At 44.1% G+C, this 27317-nt stretch overlaps 1 protein-coding gene across 1 annotated transcript in view; it reads right to left on the bottom strand.

Annotated features, from left to right (window-relative positions):
- Positions 1-4453: 4453 nt before the first annotated feature.
- The window catches only part of Sbspon (somatomedin B and thrombospondin type 1 domain containing), a 29678-nt gene continuing 6814 nt past the window's right edge, over positions 4454-27317 (bottom strand). Inside the window, exons 2-5 of the mRNA XM_059255679.1 lie at positions 18607-18801; positions 9081-9171; positions 7796-7972; positions 4454-4962 (exon numbers count right to left, since the gene is read on the bottom strand). Of these exons, the coding sequence (XP_059111662.1) occupies positions 4845-4962; positions 7796-7972; positions 9081-9171; positions 18607-18801 (581 nt within the window). The 3' untranslated portion in view covers positions 4454-4844. The remainder of the gene's footprint in view (positions 4963-7795; positions 7973-9080; positions 9172-18606; positions 18802-27317) is intronic.

The following is a 27317-nucleotide window of genomic DNA, read 5'->3' as shown; positions in this document are numbered from 1 at the left end:
TTCAGTTCCCAGCCCCCACATCCAGTGGCTTACAACCACCTGTCACCCCAGCTTCTGCTGGCCCCTGCACTCCTGTGCACCTGCTCATACATAACTGAAAATAAAAATAAATATTAAAAAAAAAGAAAACAAGCCTGTTAGGATCAAGTGTTACTTACAGTGGATCCTAGAGTGAGGGTTAACTCATTCAAATGTCATGCTGTGTCACAAAATTCTCTGTAGTCAAGCTAGGCCTTGAACGTGTGATCCTTCTGCCTCAGCTCTCCCAGTAATTGGGACTACAGGTGGGCCTAGTCCCTGTCACAGAATTGATCAAATTCAGGGAAAATATTCTTATATTGCTGTGGCTTCGGTGTAAAATGTCCCCAGGATGCTCGTGTGTTTGAACTCTTGGTCTCCGGCTGGTGGTAATGCTTTGGGAGGTTATGAAACTGTTAGGAGGTGGAGCCTTCCTACAGGAAGTGAGTCACTAAGAGCAGGCTTTGAGACCCTATAGCCTGGCTTCACCCTCCCCATCATGGATGGCATCCCTTCTTATTTTATAAGCCAACATAAACCTTTCTCACTTAGACCGTTTCCAGTCATCTATTTGGTCACAGAAAGAGAAGAGTAACGTATTTTGACTGAATTTTTCCCCACCGGTTCATGTTTTCAGTGTGCAGGTCCCCAGCAGGCAGTGCTGTTGGGGAGGTGATGTCAGGAAGTGGAGCTTAACTGGAGGAAGCAGGCTCCTGGGACTGAGCCTTTGAAGGTTAGAGCTGACTCCTGGTCCCTGCCTCCCTCTTCCTGCTCCCTGAGTTGAGGGGCCTCTGACACATGCTCACACTGGCTTGATGTTCTGCCTCAACACAGGCCAAGATCAACAGACTCAGAAACTTGAACTCCCCAAAACTCTGGGCCAAAACAACGCTTCTCTGTGAGTTAGTTGTGATGGGAACAGGAAATGTGAGCAATACAACCGCCAAGGTAAATTGTACATTCCCTTTCTGTTGTCGACCATTCTTGGTAGCTCGAAATGATGACATGTTCAGTTTATGGTGTATTTTGATATTTTTACTTACAATTCCTTCCTGAAGCCTTTCTTTTAACTCTTATGAAAATAATACATCTTCGTAATTTTAAAATTAAAATTGCTTGCCATGGTTTACAAATGAAGATCCCTTCCACCAAGTTCTAGTGCTCCCTACAAGTGGCCTTTCTCAATCCTTTTCACTTTTTCTCGGGTATTTTAATATTTATCTTTAAAAATACACTCATGCTTTTCTGTTGTTTTTCATTGACCTCTCATTATAGCAGTGGTTCTCAACCTGTGGGTCATGACCCTTGGGAGAGTCAAATGACCCTTTCACAGTTACCATCTGAAAACACAGATGTTTACATTACAATTCATAACAGTAACATTACAGTTACGAAGTAGCAACGAAAATAATTTATGGGTAGGATGTCACCACATGAGGAACTATGTTAAAGGGTCACAGCATCAGGAAGATGAGAACCACTGAGCTATAGGAACAAGTGTTAGGTCTCCTGCATGTTACACCCATCTGTACTCCAGCCCCCCACACATTTACACCCGACTATATCCCAGCCCCTACCCCTAGACCTCCACACACTTACACCTGACTATACCCCAGACCCCCACACACTTACACCTGACTATACCCCAGACCCCCCCACACTTACACCTGTCTATACCCCAGACCCCCACACACTTACACCTGTCTATACCCCAGCCCCACACACACACTTGCAACACCTCCACTCCTCACTATATCTGTGTCTCCACTGTCAAGAATTTGTCATCCTCATGCTAAATGAATAGTCATGATTTTTTTCATTGTTTTGTATAATGATGTAATGTTTATATCATTATAATTCTATGGCTGTTGTCTACACCTGAGCTTTATAGTTTCCGTGTGTCTGCAATTTCCATATGCCCAGTTCCTCTAACCAAATTGAAAGTCTCCAAGCCTGTCACCACGTGACAGACATTCTGTCACTGCATTGCCTTCTTGTCCTGCCTGCAGGGAGTTGTGTGGCTAGCCTGGTCTGGGCTGTCCTTCTACCCTGAGAATCCCACTTGTCTTTCCTGGGCCTGTTCCTTAGTCTCTGGGTAGTCCTGCTTGGTTTACACTCCACTCCACTTTAGGTTGAGCACCCCTCTGAAGTCCTCCCAGAAAAGGAGCATAGAGTAGAAACTTGCATGTTTTACATGTCTAAAAAATCCCTTGTATATGTTGAGTAATTTTATTGGATATAGAATTTTATTTTGAAAAAATTTCCTTTTCGAATTTCAAAGGTATCACTCTTGTCTTTTAGCTTCAAATGTTGCATTATAAATTGTCATACACTGTTCTAATTACTGGTCCTATACATATGAACCAGATTTCTCTGTCTAGAATAGTTTGGATTCTTTTGTCTTTTGATATCCCAGACATCGTTCTGTGTCTGGTGTAATGCACCTACTGATGCTGAAGAGTCTCAGCCTCCTCAAGAATCTTTGTTCCTCTCTAGGGGCCCTAGTTTTTGCTCAGCAAACAGGGGATCTTCAAAAAGTCACCCTGCACTGTGAGGGTCCTCCTGCCTTTCTGGAGAAAGGTTCTTACTGCTGATTCCATCTTCTCTAAATGATATAAAATGAAGTTCCTTCTACCTCATCCAGCTCTTGTGTATCCATCAGTAAAATCTCATTTTCTTTCAATCTTAAAAATGTGTGTCCCAGTTGGCTAGGGGGCTTTCTTAGCATCCATAATGTCCTAGGTTCAATCCTCAGTACCAAAAACTAGAGTGAGGATGCACACCTGTAATGCTAGCACCTGGGGGATGTTGGGGAGGAATCAGGAGTTCAAGGCTGCCCTCAACTAAATAGTGGGTTCCAGGCCAGTCTGTTACATGAGACCTTGTCGGGGGGGGGGGGGGGGAATGATACATTCAAAGTTACTGAGCTGAGGCTGCCTTCCATCTCCTCACCTATGTTATCTGCGTAATTTATTTGGGAAGGAAGAGAAGTAAGCTGTATTTCTCACCTAGACCTAAAGGTGCATGTCTCTTTCAATACACTTAACTGGTTACTTAGGCCTCAGAGTGCCCAACCAAACATCCTGGAGCTGCAGGTTGTTATGAGCCACCCTCCATGGATGCTGAGAACCAAACTCCAGTCCTCTACAAGAGTACTGAGCACACACTTAACTGCTGAGCCATCTCTCCAGCCCCACAATTGAAGTTGTTTTTTATTAATTTTCCATGAAAACAGCCTTAGCAGTTAAATGAAAATATAATCACAAATACCATTGCAGACATTTGCCATCCTTTTAAGCTTTCTGTTGGCCTTCTGTTGTTACATGTCCAGTACCAAAAATATATATATTTTAGTTGACCATGTTAGTGAATAATTATGCAATTCAATCCAGACCAAAGGAATTATAGCTTTCAAATATTGATTCAATTCTTCAAAGAAAATAATCCTCAGTTGAAAACCCACTTCAAAACGAAACCAGGCTGAGGTCCTGTACTGGAGTCTTGGGCACACTCAGGATGACCTTTACCGAAGTAGAGTCCAGGATGAAGAACCTGGACGAGGCTCCACAGCTTGCCATCCTAGACCTGAAAGCACACCATGCCATGTGGGTACAAACACCTATCTTCCAACCATAAGGTAAAGCTAATATTTTATTGCCTGTGTATGAGATCATGACATTTGCAGGAAGATCCATGCCTCCTATCAGATGTACCTCTGCGTCTCACCCTAAACATGTGCTGTAGAAAGAAAATGAGTAAGTGCAACTAAATGTGAAGTCGGACATTACAAGATTGTTTGATCCTGCGTCAGGCACTAAACGTTGGAAACAATCTTAGCTATGAATGATGATAGAGTGCTTAGAACTAAAGCATTTGGCTCATTCATTGGTGCCAAATCTCAGGAAAATTGTAACACTTTAAGTAATTCCTATTGATCTAGCATGGATATTTAATCTTTTCAACTAGCCAAAGAAAATTTCTTCTTTAAAAATATTTTTAGCATGGGTGTTGGCTTTTCATCACAAAACACCAAATGAAATTTTAATAACTTTCCCTATGAAAAATTATTTGTGACAATTTACTTGAAATTAGTTTATAACCTGTAAGGTAATATATAGGAGCTTTACGTGTGAGAGTCACGTATGTGTATTTTTTTTTAAGTGAGAAACTTCTAAGAATAGGTAGCACATGTCTTTTATCCTAGCATTGGGGAGGCAGACACAGGTGGATCTCTGAATTCGATGCCACCTTGCTCTACAGAGTGAGTTCCAGGACAGCAAGGGCTATACAGAAACCCTGCACACCCCCGCACCCTCCAAAAAAAGAATAGAGACAAAGAATAGCCGAGCATCGTGGCACACTCCTTTAGTCCCAGCATTCATGAAGCAGAGGCAGTTGAGTATGAATTAGAGGCCAGCCTGGTCTACATAGTGAGTTCTAGGCTACATAGTGAGACCTTGTCTTTAATTTAAAACAACAAAACAAAAAACCAATAAAAACAAAGAATACGTAGATGCCCTTAGACAAAAACTTACCCCAAACTGGAGCCCATGGTAGTGATTCTAGTACAAACAGACATGTACTCTGTGGCCAGAGGTAAGGTCAAGGTCATAGCCATAGGAGCTTTGAGTGTGGGTCCTTAACTCAGTAAAAATAAAAACAAAGAGATTGTGATCCTTGAGAACTATCCCTAAGTTTTCTTTCTCAAAAACAATGGAGAGTGCCCGGGGACTTGACGTAGTTTTTGGAGGCTTCTGAAGTGTTGAACTCAGCTTAATAATACCCAACCCACTGGCAAGCACCCTGCCAAGTGACTCCACGATGCTCTATATAAAAATGAAGCGGTGCACTTCTGGACAGGAACACTGGTCGACCCGCCGCACTTTCTTCCAGGTCCCTTGACATCGAGGATTGCCAATGGCTTGCCAGCGAAGAGTCTGATTTCTGAAACAATATTATAGAAACGTAGGTTATACTAAAAGCAAACCAAAGGAAATTCTAATCTACACGGTTATAACTTTTTTTAAAAAGATCTGTGTATTTTTAATTTGTGTGTATGATTGTTTTGCCCTCACATATGTGAGTGTATGCATGCCTAGTGACCACAGGGGCCAGAAGAGGGTACTTGAACCCCTGGAGCTGGGTTGTTAGCCTCTATGTGGGTGCTGGGAACTGAATCCAGGTCCTCTACAAGAGTAACAAGTGCTCTTAATGGCTGAGCCACCTCTCCAGCCCTAATGTGCTGTTTGTTGATGTTTTTAAAGACAATATGCTAACTGGTGTTACATCAATCTGATACAAGCTAGAGCCATTCAGGAAGAGGGAACCTCAATTGAGAAACTGATCCCACCAGACTGGCCAGTGGGCAAGCCCTACATTTTTTTAAATTGATGCTTGATGTGACGGGGTCAGCTCACTGTGGGCCCTGCCATCCCTAGGCTGGTGGTCCTAGATACTGTAAGAAAGGCTAAGCAAGCCATGGGGAGCAAACAACTAAGCAGCATTCTTCCATGGCCTCTGCTCCAGTTCCTGCCTCCAGGTTCCTGCCCTGACTTCCCTCAGTGAAAGACTTATAGACTATAAGGTTAAATAGACCCTTTACTTCCCAAATTGCTTTTGATCATAGTGTTGTATCACAGCAATAGAAACCATAACTAAGATAGATAGTAATCACACAGTTTCAAAATATATTACACATCAGTTTTTTAAATTATTTATTCATTTTTTAAAATGTTATGTGTATGAGTGTTTTGCCTAAATGTATCCTTGTGGGTATTGGATCCCCTGGGACTGTGTTTACAGATGGTTGTGAGCTGCCATGTGGGTGCTGGGAACCAAACCTGGATCCTCTGGAAGAGCGTCCAGTGCTCTTAACCACAGAGCCATCTCTAGCCACCCCCCAACCCCCTTTCTACAGTCACAGAGAAGACTTTCTTGGGTTCTGCCAATGTAAGGTATCGATTAATCCCTACTTGAGGACACTCATGTTCAGAGAGTTGCTTGGGGTTTCCTTGTCCATTTCTCCCAGGTGAACGTAGGTGCTGCACACAGACAATGGTGTTCTGTGTATGGTTAAGCTAGGAGGGTCTAGCCAAATGACCACTTTCGTCCTATTCCAACTCTTTGATTTCATAATAAAAAATGGAAAAAGTACAGAAAACAAAGCCAGAGAATTAAAAATATTATTCATTAAGTCACTCATATAGTAACCAGGGTTTAAGTGCTCTCTTTATTGGGTACAAATTGAATTATAAATTCATTTAAAGTCAAAATAGAGATGAGGTATTCAGAAAAACATTAAATCCAAATATTAGGTTTCATTTGATATGAATTCCTTTCCCACTTTATTGCTCATATGGCTAACTCAATAGAGACCGCCAGGCACAAGTGACTAATAAACACGAACCAAATTATTAAATATTAAAACATGATGGGAATAATGAATGACTAACTGGAAAGGTCAGGATTTTACTTTTAATCTATTTTTACCAATTACACCTGACATGCTGGAAACCATTATGGTGTGACTAAATTGGTTCTTATCCATAGCGTCTCCGGTGATTCCTTTTTTCTAGCTGTAAAAGGCGTTTAGTGGGTCTAACTGAAAGTGAGTGCAGGACCAGGAGAGGCTTTTGGGGAGACACAATGTCTGGAGTCGCTGTTCGCAGAAAGCCCACCTCCGGCACAGCAGGTCGGAAACATGACTGGGGTTCGAATCACCTGGCAGGGCCAGCACACTATGACCCCTTATTTGCCCACTCCATCTTTTTGAATGGGACTTGTGGGTTAAGGATGAATATTAATTTTTTAAAGATTTTATTCATTTTTAATTATGTGCATATGTGTGTGAGTCTTTCGGGAACCCAAAAAGCCGAGCTGCGGTTAGCAGCAGCAGTGAGCTCCCCAACCTGCGTGCCGAGGACTGAACTCGGGTCCTCTGGGAAAGCAGCACAAACCCTTCACTGCTGAGCTGTCCCTCCGGCCACAACGTCTGTGTTTGTAAGAATTAAAAGAAGCCAAGTATGGTAATCTATGTTTGCAATCCCAATATTTTGGAGGCTGATTCTGGAGGATTGCCATGAGTTCCAGGCCACCGTGACCTGTGTCGTGGGTTCCAGGCTATCCTTAGCTAGAGTGGGAACCTATTTCAAACAGCAACAAAGAGTTAAGGAAAAATCAAAAGAGTAATATATCATGACATATGAAAATCATCCAAAACTTAAATTCTGGGGTTCACACATAGAGTTTTGTTAGAACAAAGCCAAGCTTTAAATAGTATCAATGGCTGCTTTTATGACCAATGCCAGAGTACAGTAGTTATGACAAAAGATATATTGGATGAAAAGCCAAAAATAACTGCTTTCTGACATTTTATAGGACAAGTTTTAGGTCCAGACCTCCGAGATTACTAAAACTCTGGTTCACCTGGTCCTAAGAAGTAGGACCAAGAACGTGTGTGTTCTAATTCTCCAACCCAAGAGATTCAGAGTCAAGTCGTCTATAGTACTTTAGAGTGACCAGAGGTTTGGTAGTCTTTGGGGAGCTTCATCTGAAATGAACCCCAATAACCAAGCTGGCCTGTGTACTTCTGCTCCAGAGAGCTTCTGAGTCCTACAGTGGGAACCAAAGCCCTGGATAGGGGTCCCTGGATAGGTTCTCCTCACTGCTCACATCCTGCCCTGCGTTGATATGCTACATACTGCTCAGCTCTTCAGGACACAGAGGACGGATCCTCAGGGTGAGCAGAAAAGCCCTTCGGTCAGTGGCCCTTCCTTACCCATCAGAATCCAGGCCATCTCCGGAACAACGCAGGCTCACGGAATTCATGGCCGGAGGCTGACAGTCCACACACACTGTGTATCCCTCTCGGAGATACTGCATCCAGCGAGTGAGGGGACGGTTGTCCAGGGCACAATGAGGAGTCAGGGACTCTGTCCTGAACTCCATACAGTATCTGGAGCAAAAGAAGTCAAGAGGTCAGTTACCATTCTTAGAAGCAGCCCGATACTGTAGGAAGTGTTAAGGGGCCATGTCAACCCCACATGGTAAAGATTATTCATTCTTTACTTTTTAGACAAGGTTTCATTGGGTAGCCCAAGTTGACCTAGTAGTAATCCTCTCTCCCCAGTCTCCTAAGTGATGGCATTACAAATGTGCCACTGTAACCAGCATAGGTACATGTATGCATGCATGCATACATACATATGCATACATACATGAGATTGAGATAGAGGCTCACATACCTCATATTGGCCTCAAACTCAACAATGCAGCTGAGGCTGGCCTTGTACTCCTGATCCTCTTAACTCCACCCCACCCTAAATGTGAGGATTACAAGTGTGCACCACCATGCTTAACTAAACATTATAATTTTTTAAGAGTAAAAATCTGAGATTCAGCCGGGCGGTGGTGGCGCACACCTTTAATCCCAGCACTTGGGAGGCAGAGGCAGGCGGATCTCTGTGAGTTCGAGGCCAGCCTGGGCTACCAAGTGAGTCCCAGGAAAGGCGCAAAGCTACACAGAGAAACCCTGCCTCGAAAAACCAAAAAAAAAAAAAAAAGAGGGAAAAAATCTGAGATTCAATAACTCATCGCTAGTAAGGATCCTGGGGATCTGAGCATGTGGCTGTTAGGTCTCCCTTATCTGATGGAAGAAGAGTGGACCCAGGTGAGCATGGAGATGCCTTCCAGCCCGTGCATGAAGTATCAATGAGAAGCCCTCCAAAAGAAAGTGTGTCAACTTTCAAATTCACAAAACAGTTCATGAAGACTCTCAGAAGTTGCAGGTATGGTAGTGTACTCCTTTAATCCCAGATAGGCAGATTTCTGTGAGTTCTCGGCCAGCCTGGTCTACAGAGCAAGTTCCAGGACAGTCAGGGCTACACAGAGAAACCTTGTCTTGAAAAACCAAAGAGAAGTGGAAGGGAGGGAGGGAGGAAAGGAGGGACAGAAGGAGGGAGGGAGGGAGGGAGGGAGGGAGGGAGGGAGGGAGGGAGGGAGGAAAGGAAGGAAGGAAGGAAAAGCAGGGAAAATGTAACAGTAATTTTAAAGCAACAAATTACCCAGCATCCTCGGTGTGTGTAGACCACTGTGGAGATGCGGCTTGTATTGTCCTCTTCTTGTTGAATGCAGAACTAGTGATAAATGCAGGGACTAGAAAAAGGGAGAATTACACTGTATTTGTGCAGTCCAGTACTCCATAAGGCTTCCCAAACTGGGTTCTGTGCCGGCCTGAGGCCTCTGTTCCCAAATCCAAAGGTCTTAGTGGCACAGCATCAAGCGAGACTGTTACAGCATCCTCTGAAGCAAACTGAATCAGTATTTATATGCATCTAGAGAGCTACAGAGGACGCCACAGACCCCTGCTGAGCATATCGACCTCCAGGCATGAAAATGTAAAGGAAGGAGAGGGACCAAAACAAAAAGCTGGCAGAAATAAAAGAAAAATGGGGAGGGGGCAAGGGAAAGAAAGTGGTATGGATATTACAGCATGAGAAAGAGAACGAAAGAAAAAGAAGAAGAGAAGAGAGGAAAAGGCAATGAAAATGAAGTTCAAGGATAGATGAAAGAAAGAAAAGGGAAAGAAGAGAAAACAAGCAGGAAAAAATGAGAAAGAATAGAAGAAGCAAGGCAAGAAAATACAGGTGTCCCCAAGCCTCTTGGGAACCACAGCCTGGTAGCTTTGCCCCACTAAATCCCTACAACCGAATGTGAAGGTTGTGAAATCTGAGCAAGAGTAAAACATTTCTGGATGTGCAGATGCACAATGAGTGTGAGCTGTTTCTAGCAACGCACGCCCACGTTACATCGCGTGACTTCACCACAGCCGTGATTCTGAATATGTACACTTTGCCCTGTGTATGGACATCACATCAGGAAACCCTGGCTGGAACACTGGCTCAGTTTTGAGGCTGTGGTGTATTAAGGTTTGTAATGTTTTTAGTGTAGATGCAAAGTTCTCTGCCCTTATTGAAATACAATGACTCGACTATGGTAAACAAGGCCTTGATGTTTTCATAGAAGCATTAAATCAGTATATCTTTATATAGTGTTGTATTAGAATTTAAAACTTGCTGTTTGAGTTACTGACTTGACTTTCTTTAAAAAAAAATTAAGTCATTCAGTGATTTTGACTTGGGATTAGGACAAAATTTCCAACAACTTCTGAAATGGCCCTAAACATCTTTCTGCTTCTTTGTACTATATATTTTTGTGAGGTGGTGTGCACAAAATTGATGATTATAAAATCAAAATATCAATCAAACTCTGAAAAATGTCAAAGATGTTCTGTGTCCTGTATACCAAATATTCAACCAGGACTTGCTTTTTACATAAAAATAAGTACGCCCAATCTATCTCATTAGTATGTGGATTTGCTTTCACCTTTAATAAGGGGTAAAATTATATGTAAAAAAAAGAATTGTTTTAAAATAAATTTCATTATGACAGTAAACATTTTATTTATTTACCTGTTTTATATACTTATTCATTAGGGTAAATGTGGATGGAAATTGGAAGGTGAAAAGGAGTCACAAGTAGAAAAAGGTTAAGAAGTCCTGGTTTAGCCTGGTGGTGGTGGCACACACCTTTAGTCCCGACACTCGGGAAGTAGAGGCAGGCTGATCTCTGCGAGTTCAAAGCCAGCCTGGTCTACAGAGTAAGTTCCAGGACAGCCAGGGCTGTTACACAGAGAAACCCTGTCTCGAAAAAACAAAACAAAAACCAAACACACAAAGATGTCATAGGAAAGAAGCTGGGCCTCCATGCTAGCAATCATATTAAAAAGGAAAATCCAAGCATGGCAGGAGTTCCTATAGAATCCTAACACTGGGGAGAAAAAGACAGGAGGATCCCTGGGTTCGCTGGCCAGCCAGTCCTGCTAAATCAACGAGCTCCAGGCTCAATGAGAGACCCTGGCTCAAAACTAAGGTGGAGACAGACTGGGGAATATACCCAACATCAACTTCTGACTTCTATACACACACACACACATACACACACACACACACACACACACACACACACACACACACACGCGAGCACGCACGCACGCATAGCTGTATAAGTTCAGAACAGACAGTTTTTCCCAAAATATCTCCAGTCCTGCTTGGGTGAATCTACAGATTGTATGGACAGAGCCTGAGTGACTCAACAGCCCCTCTGCCTTTTGCTTCAGAAATTTCTAGATAAGGACAGATACAAGCTGATGTTAGGTTTTGAGATGCTAAAATCATTAACATGAGCAAACTGATGTGAGGGCACTAGTTTAAAAAAAAAAAAAAAGAAAGGAAAAGAAAAGAAGAAGAAAAAGGAAAGAAAAGAAAAGAAAGCCTCCATACTACATGTTGATTTTCCTGGCCCATGACAGCCACAAGATGGCAGGCCTTAATTCTTTTTCAGATTTTCTTTTCCTTTTTTCCTCTATTTCTCTCTCCCTCTCTTTCTTTTTATTTTAAAAGAAGTAACCCTTTATTGACATGTTCCTTCTGCAAAACCAGTGGAGTTGGTTGTTTTGGAAGCATTGGTCAGAGATCAAATCCCCTATCTTTACCTGACTCCTCAGACTCTTCCTTGGCTCCAAGTCTGGCTGGGGCTGCAGCAGTAGCAGCAGCAGCAGCAGCAGCAGCAGCAATCAGGCAGCAGCTGCAAACGCAGATTCATCAGCCCACAAGGCTTTGACCTTCCCAAATAGGAAGGTCTACTAAGTTTTCATAGATGAAGCCAGGCCTAGCATGTGCATGTGTGTGCTCACGCCAGAGGAGTCAGGGAGGGGACTTCAGATGTCAGTCCTTGAAGCTGTACACCTTGTTTCATGAGACAGGGTCTCTGTTGAGGCTGGCTGCTCACTATGGCCACTGATCTTTAGAGACCATGTGGCTTCATCTTCTTAACACAGGCATTATAAGCACATGCCACCATGCCTGGATTTCACCTTCTGGTCTTTAGGACTTACTGTCCAGGGGCTGCCAGTGTAGCTCAGTTAGTAGAGCATTCTCTTAACGTGAATGAGGTCCCGAGTTCTATATCTACCAGTGGGGTGAAAAACATGCACGGTGGTTCATATATATATAATCCTATCACTCAGGAGATAGATGTATGAGGATCAGAGGTTCAAGACTAGTCTGGACAACAGGAGAGCCGCTATTCATGTTTAGTTTCTATGTTGATAGTCTGTGTTACTGTTTGTTTGGGGACAGAGTCTTGCTATGTAGCCCAGGCTGGTCTTGAACTCCCAATCCTCTTGCCTGAGCCTCAACACCCCTGGCTTATGGCACATCTTAAAAGCAAACCAGTTCCTTCGGGATCCTGCCTGCCCCCACGCCAGCCAGCGGCTGCAGGGTTTGGATCCAGGTTACCCTTCCCCCCACATGCGTCTTCTGCACCCAGCCCAGGAGCCAGATGACCTGCAGTGCTTTGAACCAAAGCCACTCATTAATAACAACCCACAAGCTTAATTTTCATATCTCGAGGGCTGTAAATAATTTAAAAGTTATTTTTGCCTTCAGCCCCACCTCTGCTTCTGTGTGGAAGCGCATACATCGCTGGTGCCTCAGGACACAGTCTCTCCATAAATGATGGTCCCCCCTTCCTTTTCCCTTGCTGGCAGCAATACTCAGATGTAATATAGTCTTTGTTCAGAGACCATTTGCCAACTCTTTGGCAACCTATGAACCCACCATTGTTCACTTTTACAACAAGTGTCACTTTTTAAAAAGCACGGCACTGCACATACTTCCTTTGAACATGAAAGTAAATGAAATTTGCTTTGAGAATTTCATAAGCCCTCTGACACAAGGGCATGCCACAAAAAAAAGCAAGCTGCTCTGTGCATACAGTGCAGAGGAGAATAAAAGGGAAATTTGGCAAATAGCCCCTACCTGGAAACACAGTTTATATTAATGCACATTGGTCTTTTGTGGGGAGGAAAACTCACATAAACCTCAGTAATGTGCAACAGTTCGGTTTTTTTTATATTTGTTTTTAGGATAAAATATAATCATATACCTTAAGTCAAACAAGAAAAACTCATTAAGAAAAGAGTAATCTTATTCACTGGCTTCCTGGGGCTTTTATATTTTTGTCTGAGTCACCAGACTCCCTAATCCTAATTTTAACGATGACAATGTGGAGGGAATCGGCACAGGATTTGTAGCCATGGGCTCCAAGCGTTAGTTCTGGTAGCCCCACACTATCAGTTACCTCCTAGAACTCTATTGTCTTCGTGTGTAAGCACAAGATAACGAGCTTGTCCTATTCCCTGTGAAAAACAGAATAAGACATCCCCATACCCTCAAGATATCTAAATCTCCAGAAGGTATGGATGTCTGAATGTGTGATGGTACAAACTGGCCCCTCGAGTCCCGGAATGAAATGCAGCCCCACTGATTTCTCAACTGTAGCCTAGTGAAACCCGTGTCAGGTTCCTGACCGACAGAACTGGAAGATAATAAATTGGTATTGCTTAGGTCACTAAGTTGGTGGCAGCTTAACTTTCTGAGGTATTGAGTGAGTTTACAGCCACACCATTAATGGTTTTGTTCTGGAATCTGCTTTCTTAGAGCAAGTATCTCCATTTCACCCTCCGTTTGCCCTCTTGGTAAACTGAGAATTACCCAATTCGTAATCCTGATTCCATTGAGATTAACAACTTTCTTCTTCTCCCGTATCTTTTTTCCTCCCATTTTACTATGAGCAGCAAGAAGAATCAAGGCTATGCCTTCAACCCCGTGCTCAGAGTTCCCCTGGGCTAAATATGCAAGCTCTGTTGTCACTTACAACTTCTACTTCCCAGGTAACTGGAGGCTCCACCCGCTACGCTTTCTACTCCCACATATCAGGAATTCCTGTCATCCACGAAAAGCCATGAATATGCCCTTTCTGACCCACTAGCTTCAATCTGGGTAGACCTGTGCTGAACTCTGTCCCTCAGAACTGTAAGAAAAAATATATCATATTAAGCCACTACGTTTCTGGCGACTTGTTACAGCATCTGTAAGAATGAATATGATGATCCCTTGTAGGATTTCTCTGAAGACTGACTCAAGAATGTTTATGAAATCTCTCTGAAGTAGGCATGTGTATGTCTGTAGGTGGTGCATGTCTGTGATCCCCACACTTGGGAGTTAACGACAGGAGGATCAGAAGTTCAAGGTTATCCTCAGCTACATAGAGAGTTCGAAGTCAGCCTGGGCTATATAATCATGATCCAGTCTCATAAAAACAAAACAAAAAAACCTGTGCCACTCAAAAGTGAGGTATAACTATGCCATGAGTATGAACTCTGGCAGTGGTAGGAGGTAGTAATAGGCACCCACGTGACCACATAGCAGGACAAATGCACTTAGGTTGAGGTGCGCTCCCTTCCAAGCTCCCATATCAACCTGACAACCTTTTTTATATGAATTTAGTTACTTATTTATTGTGGGTGGTGATGGGTGCATTCCAGAGTGTGTGTGTGTGTAGAAATTAGAGGAAAACTGGCAAGAGTTGGTTCTCTCCCTTTACTGAGTGGACTCCAGAAATTGAACCCCAGCTGGAGAACCTTTCCAGCACAGTGCTCGTCAGCCTCAGCTGTGATGAGCTGTGATGTACTTGTTTGGATCTCTAAAGCCTACCACAGTCATGGCACGCAGCAGGTACTTGGTGAGTGTTTAATGAATGAGAGACAACCAAATGAATGAGAATGTGAGAGAGATCTGGCTATGACATGTGTCACCCCACTGATCACTAGGATTGGTTGATCTGGCTTGCTAAGCATGTGTCCCCTTCCTCCCTCTGTGGGCATCCTTTCTTTAGCTGTGTGTCGAGCTGAAGAGGAGGACCTCTCCGGATAGAGGAGGATCAGTCATCAAGGCTGTGAGAGCAGCTGTGCTTCCCTGCTGGGACCTCCACACAAGCTCAGAGAGTCTGGATGACCAGAAGCTGGTGGGAAATGAACCTTGACGAATCCTCCAGACTACATGCTCACATTACTGTTTCACGTCCATCCTCCACCCCCACCCCACCCCACCCCACCCCCACCCCGCCCTGAGTTATTCTTCTAATGGATATTCCATGAACACTAGTGATTTTACTGAGTTTCTTCTGGGGTCGGGGAGGTTTGTTTAATTAAAACAAGTGGGGGAATCCTGCATTTTCTATCTCCCTCTTTGCAGAGTGAACATGTCTCAATCATCATTAGTTCTGAAAAGTTCTTTGGTAGAGAAAACAATTCCCTTTTGTTCTCACTATTATCACAAAAGAAGATACGCTTGGGAAACTTTTGCCAGCCATGATGCAGGCAGAGGTGTGAGGCCATGCTGAGGATATTCTGAAACTAATGAGCATTAGACACTCCAGAAGGGTTTGTTACAACTCAGACAGAATTCTGGACCCACCCTGGGTATGCTGATCTCACGCGTCTGGTTCAGGCCCCAGAAACTTACACTTCTAAGGAGTATCTAAGTGGTCCAGATAGCCCTGGTCCGGGATCTCATGTTAGGAAGCACTGCAGTGGAATATTCAATGGGCTCTATGCTCCCCAGCCAGCCTGTGAGACATCACTACAATTCATACCCCCTCAGTGGGGAAGGTAACCTTGAGGACCTAAGTTAAGACTAAAAATGTGAAGATTGCCCTCTTCTTTGTGAACTATGAGGTTGTTACTTATGAGTTTAAGAAGGGAGTGTAAACACAAAGTCTACTCAAGTGTTAAACCAAGGCCACTAGCCCTTTAAGAAGCAAAAGAAAAAGACTGCTGTATCAAACCCACATTGGGGTGTGTGGCAGGAGCTGTGAGAAGGGAGATTTGGGACAATGTGGATGAGGATGTTAAAGGAGGAACATCTGGAGCTGCTGGACAAAGGAACAGGTACCTCCAAGCGGAAAAGAGACTATCCAGGGGTCTGAGTATGGGCCAGGTTTTCCTGGGGACACACTGTCCCTTGGATATACAATAATCACACTTCCTGGGGCTCCAAGCTTGTGTTCTATCTCCTTTTCTTAACTTCTCTGCGACACTGTCTTTTCTAAAGAGACTCAGGACTGGGAAGTGGTATGCAACAGCCTGGATGTTGACGAAACCCTTCTAGCAGCCAAATACTAGGTAGAGCAGATGCTCTTCTTGCTAAGTGGACTATGGGTCCTAAGAGCCACCAAAAACGGCGTTGTAGGACTTGTGCAGTGTTTCTGCAGAGGGCCTAGACTGAGCAGGAACTATGCCCTAGGGTTGCTTCTGCGAGCGGCCCCTTTGGAGCTGCATAGGATTTCTCCCTGAGCCTAATGTGGCTGCTCCATCAGTGAGAGGCCTCCACAGAAGCCCTCCACTGCGATCCTCCGCCATCACAGATGTGATCACAATGGCCCCTACAGAAAACACCTCAGCAGAGTTCCTAGGCTCTTCGGGAAAAGACAAAAATCTAAAAATAGAGTCCTCTCTAGCTCAAAAGCTGGCACCAACCCCCAACATTTCTCACATTCAAAACAAGGTCTTGGGGGGATAACTCAGTAAGCGAAGTGCTTGAGGACTTGAGTTGATCCCCCAAAACCACATAACAACAGCCAGACATGGGGTGGGGGCTGTACTTGGAATCCCAGCACTGGAGAAGCATAGAGAGGCTGACCCCTGGAGCCACTGGCTAGCCAGCCTAATTTAACTGGTCAGTTCCATGCCAGTGAGAGATCTTGAGAGATCTTATTGGAGAAAGAAAGAAAGAAAGAAAGAAAGAAAGAAAGAAAGAAAGAAAGAAAGAAAGAAAGAAAGAAAGAAAGAAAGAAAGAAAGAAAGAAAAAACAAAAAAAACGGTATCTAGGGAATGACCTCTAAGGTTGACCTTTGACCTTCACAAGCACGCATACATGTGCACCTGAACACATGGATGCACACCCCTTAAACAGTCAAACAAGCAGCATTTTAGTCATTTAGGCCTGGCTGGCTTGCCTACCTGTGGCATTACACCCGGTATCCACTGGCCGTTGACGAGACAGAGTCTTATGTTGTAGACTCAGGCTACCACTCCCCTTCAGTTTCCTAGTCCAGGGTCCCCTCAGAGTGTTGTGGAGTTACGTCACTAAGAGCACTCTCCGGTCCCTCTACTTTGGGTGTACTGTGGCCCCCTCCCCTCTAGATCGCAGCCCCACCCTTCCAGAACAAGGTGAGCAGTGCTGTGAGGACTCCCTCTTATACTCTGCTCAAGCACTGCCCGTTCAGATTTCTCTCTTGTGGTCCTGTGTTGGCCTTGATCAGCCCCTCCAACTGTCTACAACTGACCATCAGGTGTATGCATGCTGGCCTCTCTTCTGGGCAGCTCAGGATTCCTTAGCTTCACCTCCAAGGAAGCCCCTGTCCCTCAAGACTAAAGGGAATGACCACATCACTCCCGCTTACCCAGAGTCATCTGATGATTGTGTCCCTTCCCACTAAATTGCAATCTCTGAGACTTTGGGCCTTACATCAACTTTCCTCCCCACCATAACCCCACGTCTGGCACCAAGTTGACTCTCAGCAAATAAACACTTATATATGGAAAAAAAACGAAGAATGAAATTGCTTGATAAGGATCACGTTGATGGAAAATTTCCCAGGTTCTTATGAAAAACATATGGACTTTTCTACCCAGGAAAGTCAACATGTTGCCCCGCTGGAGTCAGTCCAGATCAACACATTGGTGCTGGCCTCTGTTTATTTCTTTGTGATACTCACATAGTTCCTGGTACATTAGTGAGTCAGCTTCCTAGTTCCCTTCATCAGCTACTCCACACCAGATCCATCTTTCTTTTTCTTTCTTTTGTTTTGTTTTTGAGATGGGCTCTCATTACGTTGTCCAAGGTGGCCTCGAACTCTTTGACTTAATGATCTTTCTGCTTTCTGCCCTGGAGTATCTCAGAGTCCACGTGCCTGCCACTGCACCCAGACAAACAACCTTTCCAACTGACTCACAAATCCGACCACTTCAGCCCCAGATCAGTCATCCTGAGAGGCCCGTGTTTCAAAAGATCATTTTATCGCTGTTGAGAAACGTATCACTTTGCTTCCATTTTTCATATTTGCTAGTGTGTAAGTTAAACGCTCTGTTTAACCAGAAATCACAATGGAAGTGAAGAGGTTACCACCGCTAGATGATTGCTATGCTGTGTGAAATATCGTCACTCTGTCTGATGTCCTCTGTCCCCAGCTTGATTGATGTGTTGAAAACAGTACGCATGCGTGTGAGTGCTGGAGTGGTGCTCGGTGGTAGAGTACTTACTGAGTTCAGTGCCCAGGAAGAGGGGGAAGGGTCAGTCAGCTGGGTGCATACTCATGTGGTTTATTACTGAGTCCATGCACGATGGAAAGGACCATCCCCTTAAACACACACACACACACACACACACACACACACACACGAAAACCAACAACACCGAGGGAAGCAAGGGAAAGAGAGGCATGTGTACAACTGGCTAGTCACCCCTTCAATAAGCATTTCCTGAGCTTCCTATCTACTTTAGGCAGACTGGTCCATCCCGCTCCCTCCACTTCATGGAACTTTCCCTGCCCAGAACATGACCTTTCAGGAAGTGACCAAAAGTCATCAAAAGCAACAAAGGCAGCAGCCATGAAAACATCAGTACCAAAGGAGTGCCCGCAGTCCTGGCCCTGCGATGAGGAGTACTCCAGGCAGCCCGCTCTCTCTTCCAGGGGTGGGCAGGGTGCCCCTCCGTTCAGCGGCTCCTGCTGCACTGAACGCCTGCGCACACGCGTGGTGGGCTGGCACTGGCCTGCACAGCCGCTCCAGGGACTCCATTCTCCCACGAAGCAAGGGCGAGCTGGAAAACAGAAAGACAGCGCGCTCACCTGAGTAAACCCGGCCTGCCAGGTTGTTCCTGCCCACGCAAACGGCAGAGTCTGTCTAGCTTGTGTAAACTTCATAAACTCAGCCATGACCCGTATCTGGGAACACAGCAAGTCCCAGGGACATGAACTCTACCCACCCTGATGGCTAACTGATAATCAGGTACTTCTGAGGAGGTCCAGGATCCTCAGGGTTGGCCAGGAACACATCCCAGGTAAATTGCTACAGGATACTTCCTCATACTCCTGGGCTTTACAAAACTTTCTTTTTCTTTTCTTTTCTTTTCTTTTCTTTTCTTTTCTTTCCTTTCCTTTCCTTTCCTTTTCTTTTCTTCCTTTCTTTTTTCTTTTTGTCCTTAATAGTAACTTTTATCCCTACCCCGATCATAACACTAGTTTTGTTCCAGATTATATTTTCATCTGTACATATTTGTGGAAGACGGTGTGTTATTTCAATATATGCATACAATGTGTAATGGTCAGAGTAGTCATAGGTAAATCAATTTTCAAACTAGTAGCCATTCTGGTTAACAGCCACAATCACCCAGCTGATCTACAGAACATTAGGAGTTATTTCTCCTAACTGTATCACTATACCTGTAGCCATCCTTTCTCCATCCCTTCTTCCTCCCTCCCCAGAACATTATTAACAGTCATATACATTCACTGTAGAAAACAGGGAAATAATTATAAAAACAAGAAATGTACCTTACCCACCAACAATCCCAGTACTTACTGGTCAATCCTTACCTTATAGAAAATGTAACATTAATGTGACTCAATAGTAATAAAAACAAAATAGACACACAGAACTGTGGGACAGAACAGAGGACCCTGCTGTAAGGCCACCTCACTACAGCCACATGGTTTTTTCTAAAGAAGGCAGAAGTACACATTGGAGAAAAGACAACTGCCAAGTCCAAAAGCTCCCCTTCCTGCCCCCCCCCCAAATGGCAGTGCTGGTGACAGCGTCCTAACCAGAAGGACTCTGGATGGGTAAACAGAAGGGGGGTTATTGGGTAAACTAACCTAAATGTTTCTGTTCACCAGGAACCACCCATAACCTTCCCCCAAAGGTCAACCACTTCTGGCAAGGGCACCCAGTACTGGATCAATTAAGACAGGCTGTGTTAGCGCACATCCTCACCCTGCTGGCTGTCATACAAAATCTGCTTGCATTGCCACCATTTTGCTCTGTAAATGATTCTGGGAAAATTAGATATCTCCGTATAGAAGTATGAAACTGGATCCTTATCTCTCATCCTGAATAAAAATCAACTCCAAGAGGACCAAAGATCTCAGTGGTGTCCCTGAAACTCTGAAACTGCTACAAGATAAAGTAGTGAGTGTGCCCAAAAATATGGGTACACACAAGGACTTTCTGAATAGGACTCCAGGAAATGTAGGCCAAAACTTGACAAAGTGAGATCTCACGAAATTTAAGAGCTTCTGTACTGCAAAAGAAACTGTTAATGGAGTGAAGAGGCAGCCTACAAAACAGGAGACGATCTTTGCCAACGATACCTCTGACAGAACTTCTGCCTAGAAAACTAAATATCAAGATAACAAACAACAGCACTAAGAAACGGTCCATGCACAATCCACCATCGCTAGGAACGATCCATGCACGATCTGCCCTCATTAGGAACAATCCACCATTGCTAGGAATGGTCCATGCACCATCCGCCCTCATTAGGAGTCAGAGGAGATGAAAGACGAATTTGTTTTCATCAGCCAGCTTTCCTCTGCCTTTCTATCCCCTTTGCCCCATTTTGTTTACCTTTGCACAACCATCCCAATTAAATAATGCTCTGGATCTTGGGCAAAATAAATAAATAATGAATAAAGTGGTTTCTAAAATTGAAGAGTTCTTGAAAGAAGCACAAATAACTAATAAATACTTTTAAAAGTGTTCAGCATCCTCTGCTGTCAGGGAAATGCAAATTAAAAATACTTTGAGATTTCATCGTACTCCGGTAAGAATGGCTGTTATCAAGGAAACAAATGACTGCACATGCTGGCGAGATTTCAGGGGAAGGGCAGCCCTTATCACTGTTGTCACTCAGGGTAAACGGGTAGAGCCACTATGGAAATCAGTGTGGAGTTTCCTTCAAAAGTCTAAAAACAGAACGGCCCTTTTATCCTTTTATCCAGCTACACCACTCGGGGCTGCCTCCAGTTCCTAAGCTAGAGCACACCTTCCCTCTGGACCTCTCTTTTGTTTTGTTTTGTTAAAACAGGGTCTCTCTACATAGCCCTGGCTGTCTTGGAACTTACTTTGCAAACAAAGCTGGCCCCGAACCCACAGAGACCTGCCTGCCTCTGCCTCCCAAGCACTGTGATTAAAGGCATGTGCCACCACACTGCCGGCCCCCACCTGAGCCTCTGTAGTCACGGTATTATAGATGTGTCCCTGAGCTAGATGCCAAAACTTTCTTTTTTACAAACAAGACCCCCTTCCTCTATTGCTCTCATACTCAAGTCCATAGTGCTTTTTACATATAATCCCTCTTTCTTTTGAAAGCTTCTGACAGTCCCCACATGACAACTTCTTTGTTTCCCAGTGTATGCTACTTAAGAGGTCATGGTTTGGGGAGGACATATTTGGTAACATACATCTTATCCCTAGTATGAAAAGTGCACACACTCCAAAGTTCAAAAATTTTTATACTATGTTAAAGCATCCTCCATTTACTATCTAAAATCCCATTGGTATCCCAGGTCAACCACCTTCAGACACAAGATGAGTGGTGTTGGTCTTCACTCCTGTATCCACCACAGACAGATCCTTTTGGAAATCAGAAATATGTCGTTACTTCTTGTTCTGTTCATCTCTGATGACCCCTCTCCATTTGAATAATGTGTCTAAAGGAGGAAACTCCATAGATCCCATATTGATGGCCTCATCATTGTGACTTAGATATTGAGCAATCTGTGGACCACTTGAAATTGTCCATTCAAGTCCTTTGCCATTTTTGAATTGAAGTTTTAGCTTTCTGTTGTCATGGAGTTGTAGGATGAATAGTAACTCCTCATCAAATTGATAATTTTCCCATATTTTCCTCTATCCCTGTGGTCTGTCTTTTTTCTTTCTTGATGGTGTCTTTTCATGCAAAGAGAAAAAGTGTTTTTGTGCTCCAGTGAAGACTGACTCACCTATTTTTGTTGCTGCCATGGCCTGGGCTTTGGGCTCAGTACTGGGGTGTATTTTGACATGCAACTCCAACATCATGAAAATTTTCTCAAATGATTTCTCCTACAAGTTTGCAGCTTGTTAGGTCTTTTGTTAGCTTTAGTAGTTGTCTGTGGAAATAAACATCCATCTTTGTTCATTTGCATTTGGATATCCAATTTTCCCAGCACCACTTAAAGAGACCATCCTTCCTCCTTCTCATCACCTTAGCATACTTGTCAAAAGTTCATTGACCAGTAGCCAGGTGTGGTGGCACACACCTACCATCCCAGCACTTGATGGCTGAAGCAGGGGGATTGGGAATTCCTGGTCATTCTTGGTTAGATAGTGAAATTTGTTTCAGAGGTTTCTACCTATCTAGTGGGGTGGGTTTGTTCAAACGGATCAGCCTAGATCATGTGATCAAGGTATCAGAGAGAACAGCTCTCCAGAAGTCACTCTGAAGAGACTCCCAGGCTGGTAACTGGTCATGAAGGCTGCCTCTGCTCTTCATTTTTTCTTTACCTCACTTCCTCCTCAGACTTCCTCATCCCTGAGTCTAGCTGGTCCTTCCGTGTGTTGAACTTGAACAGCACTTAATATGTGGATTTTAAAATGCATTTATTTCAAATTTTAAATTCTGGAAAATACCCTAACACAAAACTTGGCCGTGTTATTATCTTGGAATTTAGTAATGTGGCCTTGAGTTCAACTTTAGCCAAATATTAAGAGATGACACCGTAGGGTATTTTCTGATAGAATTTAACCTCTCAGGAATTCTTTAGATCTGTGTCTCATGCTCAGCATTTGTTTGGTTGGTTTGGTACCATGATTGAAGTCTTCAGGAGTCACAGAATCACTGTGTCAACTAAGATTTTTTTTTTGTCTAAGATTTGTCCTTGACAAAAATGTTATTTGCTATTTTTCCAATCTGACTTTCAAATAAATCCCCATAAAGAGCTGAGTGCCAGGGTGGATCTGTAGTCCCAGATACTCAAGGGCTGAGACAGCAGAATCACTTGAGCTCAGGAATTCATCCATAGCCTGGGCAGAGTTGATTGAAGCCCATCTCAAAAGTAAATAAATAGATATATAAAATAAAAGTCTCATAAAGACACACAGAAGTTCTGGGTTCCAAGACAATGTCTCCACAGCTTCATTCTAAGACAAAATGGAAGAGGAGTTGAAATATAATTATATGAATAAAAATGTGTTCCTTATGATTTTGTGCTAGAAGATTAGCCTGGGATATTTATTTGTCTTCCACAGGAAGTTCTAATCTTGATTCTCTTGTGAACTTTTGATTGAGTTGGAATTCACTGTAGACCACAAGAGATCATTGGTCCCAGAGATTAGAAGTACAGGAACTTCTGACAGATTTATTGCAGGTCGTATATTAGAGCTGCGTGACATGCATTTCCTTCTGAACTATTTCATTAGCAGCCCTGCCCCTTTCCCACTAAACTTATCTTTACAGACAACATGCTAGAATATTCTTTCTTCACATCTGCTTTTACCAGCTGCTAGTGGGGTCTGTCACTGTGTTACCTGATAAGATGGTACATGATGGCCCTGGACTCCATGCTGGTCAACTGCTTAACAGCTAGGACTTGATGACATCATCCCATTCCCTTTTGAGGAAGGAAGCCTAGATTTAATGGGTACAGGAAATTTGGTGACGTCTTTCTCTTCTTTGTTTAAACTCAACCCAATATTCAGGTTGGGTTTCCCCAGAAGCAGCCTGTGGGGTGTGGACTTGAATGCAAGGCCTTGATTTGGAAAGTGAGTCCACCAAACACCATGAGGGAGCAGAGGAGAACAGACACAGGATACACATCTATGTTCCTACTGTTGGCCCAGCACACCTCTGGCTCTCACCTCACTGGAGAGTGAGGGTGATGGATTGTCTGGAGAGTGAGGAACGATGCAGTTCTTCTTATTGGTTAGTTGGCCCCAGATATCCCTACCTCCAGGCACAGAATGACCAAGAACATAAAAGTAGTTATACTGGACACAAGGATAAGGTACATTTTTACATGTTCTGATAGGGACAGACAGTCATATCCAAGTTCAATATCCGTAAAAATTGTATCACTGTTTGGTTTTTGTTGTTGTTGTTTTGAGACAGGGTCTCACCACTCAGTCCCAGCTTGCCTGGAATTCGGTATGCAGACCATGCTGTTTTTGAACTCTCAGAGATTTGTCCACGTGCTGAGATTAAAGGTGTGGGTTGCCACATCTGGCTTCTCTTTTTTTTTGCTTTTTGGTTTTTGTTTTTTGTTGTTGTTGTTTGGGTTTTGTTGGAAGGAGTTTAGTCTCTCTCTCTCTCTCTCTCTCTCTCTCTCTCTCTCTCTCTCTCTCTCTCCCTCCCTCCCTCCCTCCCTCCCTCCTACCCTCCCTCTCTCTCTCTCTCTGCTTTTTTTGAGAGTTTCTTTGTGCAACAGCCCTGGCTGTCCTGGAACTCACTCTGTAGACCAGGCTGGCCTTGAACTCACAGAGGGGGTTTAGTTTCTTTTCTGTGGCTGTGATGGAATACCATGACCAAAAGCACATAAGGAAGAAAGCATCTATTTGGCTTATGGTTTCAGAGAGTCCATCACCACAGGAAGGCGTGGCACAGCTGCTGAAAGACCGAAAGACCACGTCTCAACCACACACAGCAAACAGAGACCACGTCTCAACCACACACAGCAAACAGGGACCACGTCTCAACTGCACACAGCAAACAGACCACGTCTCAACCACACACAGCAAACAGAGATCACGTCTCAACCACACACAGCAAACAGAGATCACGTCTCAACCACACGCAGCAAACAGGGACCACGTCTCAACTGCACACAGCAAACAGAGACCACGTCTCAACTGCACACAGCAAACAGACCACGTCTCAACCACACACAGCAAACAGAGACCACATCTCAACCGCACACAGCAAACAGAGATGGAGCAAGAAGACAGGTGGAGCTGTAAACCTCCAATGCCTGTCCCCAGTAAAAGTTTCTCCAGCAAGGCTCCTTCACATCCTAAAGCTTCTATAACCTCTTCCAAACAATGTCTCAAATATACAAGCCTATGGGGGACATTTCTATTCAAGCCACCCCTCATTTCATATGAGATGAAATCCAAACTCCTCACCACACGCACGCAGGCACGCTTGCACCAAGCTTCAACTACACTGCCTCTTAATTCTCTGAACACAGCAAGCCTCTAGGGCCTCTACCCACATTTTCACTTGGTTTTGAATTTTTTCCTGTCCTGAATATGGCTAAGCACTGCTCATCCTCAAGTCTCGGAAAGACTGGTTTCCCTTTAGAGTCCTTTTCTTTCCGTGTCTTAAAGTTCAGGAGATCTGGCCCCTGCTGGCAGCCATGAGTCTTAATCCTTTCTAGTCCATTTACATCTCTTGACAGTACCTCTGTTGAGGAGTATTTGAGCACACTGTGAATTACAAGTCTGCATTTGTGTTAATTAAATAAAATTAACCTAGGATCAGGAGGCTGGGTTAGCAACTAGTTGACAGAAAGCAATCATAGAGCATCAGAGGGCACCTGGTAGAGATGGAGAGACACACCGGAAGTAGTAGGGAGGGATTTTGAGTGGCACTTTTTTTTTTTGGCAGAGTGGTGTGCTTTTTAGGAGACACTAGCAAGGAGAGAAGGTTAGCTAGTTGCTACTCAACCTCTCTGAGCTAGCAGGTTTTCACCCCAGCTTTTGAATCTTGAGTCTTATTCATAAATAGAATGGTAAAGATTTAGTTAAAGCTACTTTTAGCAGCAATGACAGAGTCAGTGCCTGCAGGAACAGAATTTCAGCCAGGCTGCGGCCTGAGCGGCCAGGCCACTGCCAGAGAAGCAGGCAGGTAAGTGCAGTAGATTAAAGTGAGCCGCTGTGCGGAGGATAAAACAACATACCTCAGCCGGGCAGTGGTGGCGCACGCCTTTAATCCCAGCACTCGGGAGGCAGAGCCAGGCGGATCTCTGTGAGTTCGAGGCCAGCCTGGGCTACCAAGTGAGTTCCAGGAAAGGCACAAAGCTACGCAGAGAAACCCTGTCTCGAAAAACCAAAAAAAAAAAAAAACAACATACCTCGTCTGGAAAGTAACGAGATCCTTCAATTTTGTCATCTGTGGCTTGAAATGATACTTCCTTTGACTTGATCCTCATTTTCCTGACTTGGAGGTTTCAGCATATAGTGAAAAATGTTTCCTGCCTGTGCCCCTCATGGTCTTTCTCTTTCTGTATGTCTCCTGCCTGCTCAGTGTGAACAGTTCTGGGTCCGGCTTTCTGTGGAGAAGACACCTCCTATCTTGGGTTACCATGGTCTTTCTCTAAGTCGACCACAGCTCTTTGAGTTATGACAAATGACTGTTCTTGGTCTCTAGGTCTCTAGGTGATATTTTGTGTACAATCTAAGAAATAAAGCTTGCCTGAAGATCAGAGAAGCAGAGCAGCCACTAGTTAGCCATAGAGGCCAGGCAGTGGTGGCACACACTTTAATCCCAGCACTTGGATCTCATGCCTTTGCTCACAGTACTTGGGAGGCACACACGCCTTTAATCCCAGCACTAGGGAGGTTGAGACAGGAAGTGATATGGCTGGGCACAGAAAGGAATGGAAGGTGGGAGGAGACAGGAGCTTGGTCCTTTTCAGCTGAGGATTCCTGAAGGTAAGAAGTCTTTCTAGTGGCTGCTGCTCTGCTTCTCTGATCTTTCAGTTGACATCTGACTCTGAGTTTTTATTAACAAGACCAGTTAGGATTAATTCTGCAGGCTCCCAAGGGTAATTTTTTTTAACTTGTTGTTTGGTTGGTTGTGTTTTGAGACAAGGCCTCAATGTACAGTCAAGACGACCTCAAACTCATCATCTTGCTCAAACTGGTCTAAAATGGCAATCCTTCTCCTTCAGCCTCCTGAGTGCTAGGATTACAAGTATGAACCACCAAGATGTCTTCACAATTCATTTAATTTTTTTTTCCAGTGAGGTGTTGTAGTATATGTCTGTGATCCCAGCACTTTGGAGTTGGCAGTAGGAAGGTCAGAAGTTTATGGGCAACCTTCAGGTACACAGTGAACTCAAAGCCATCATGGACTACATGACATCCTATCTCAAAAAACAAACAAAAAAAACCTAATGTTTTTCCTGATGATGCTCTCTCAAGGAAGCACACACCACCACCACATCACAAAGTAAACTGCCAGCATGAGAAGAGTCCTTCATTTTATCAGTACCCCTGGGGTCTTTCTCTGGTGCAGCATCTTGATCTCGTCCTTAGGCAGCAACCTCGCCTGGGTTCATCACGCAGACACAGCACTCCTCT

Source organism: Peromyscus eremicus, chromosome 2 (assembly GCF_949786415.1).
Source record: "Peromyscus eremicus chromosome 2, PerEre_H2_v1, whole genome shotgun sequence".
Lineage (NCBI taxonomy): Eukaryota > Metazoa > Chordata > Mammalia > Rodentia > Cricetidae > Peromyscus > Peromyscus eremicus.
This window is presented reverse-complemented; position numbering and strand designations above follow the sequence as displayed.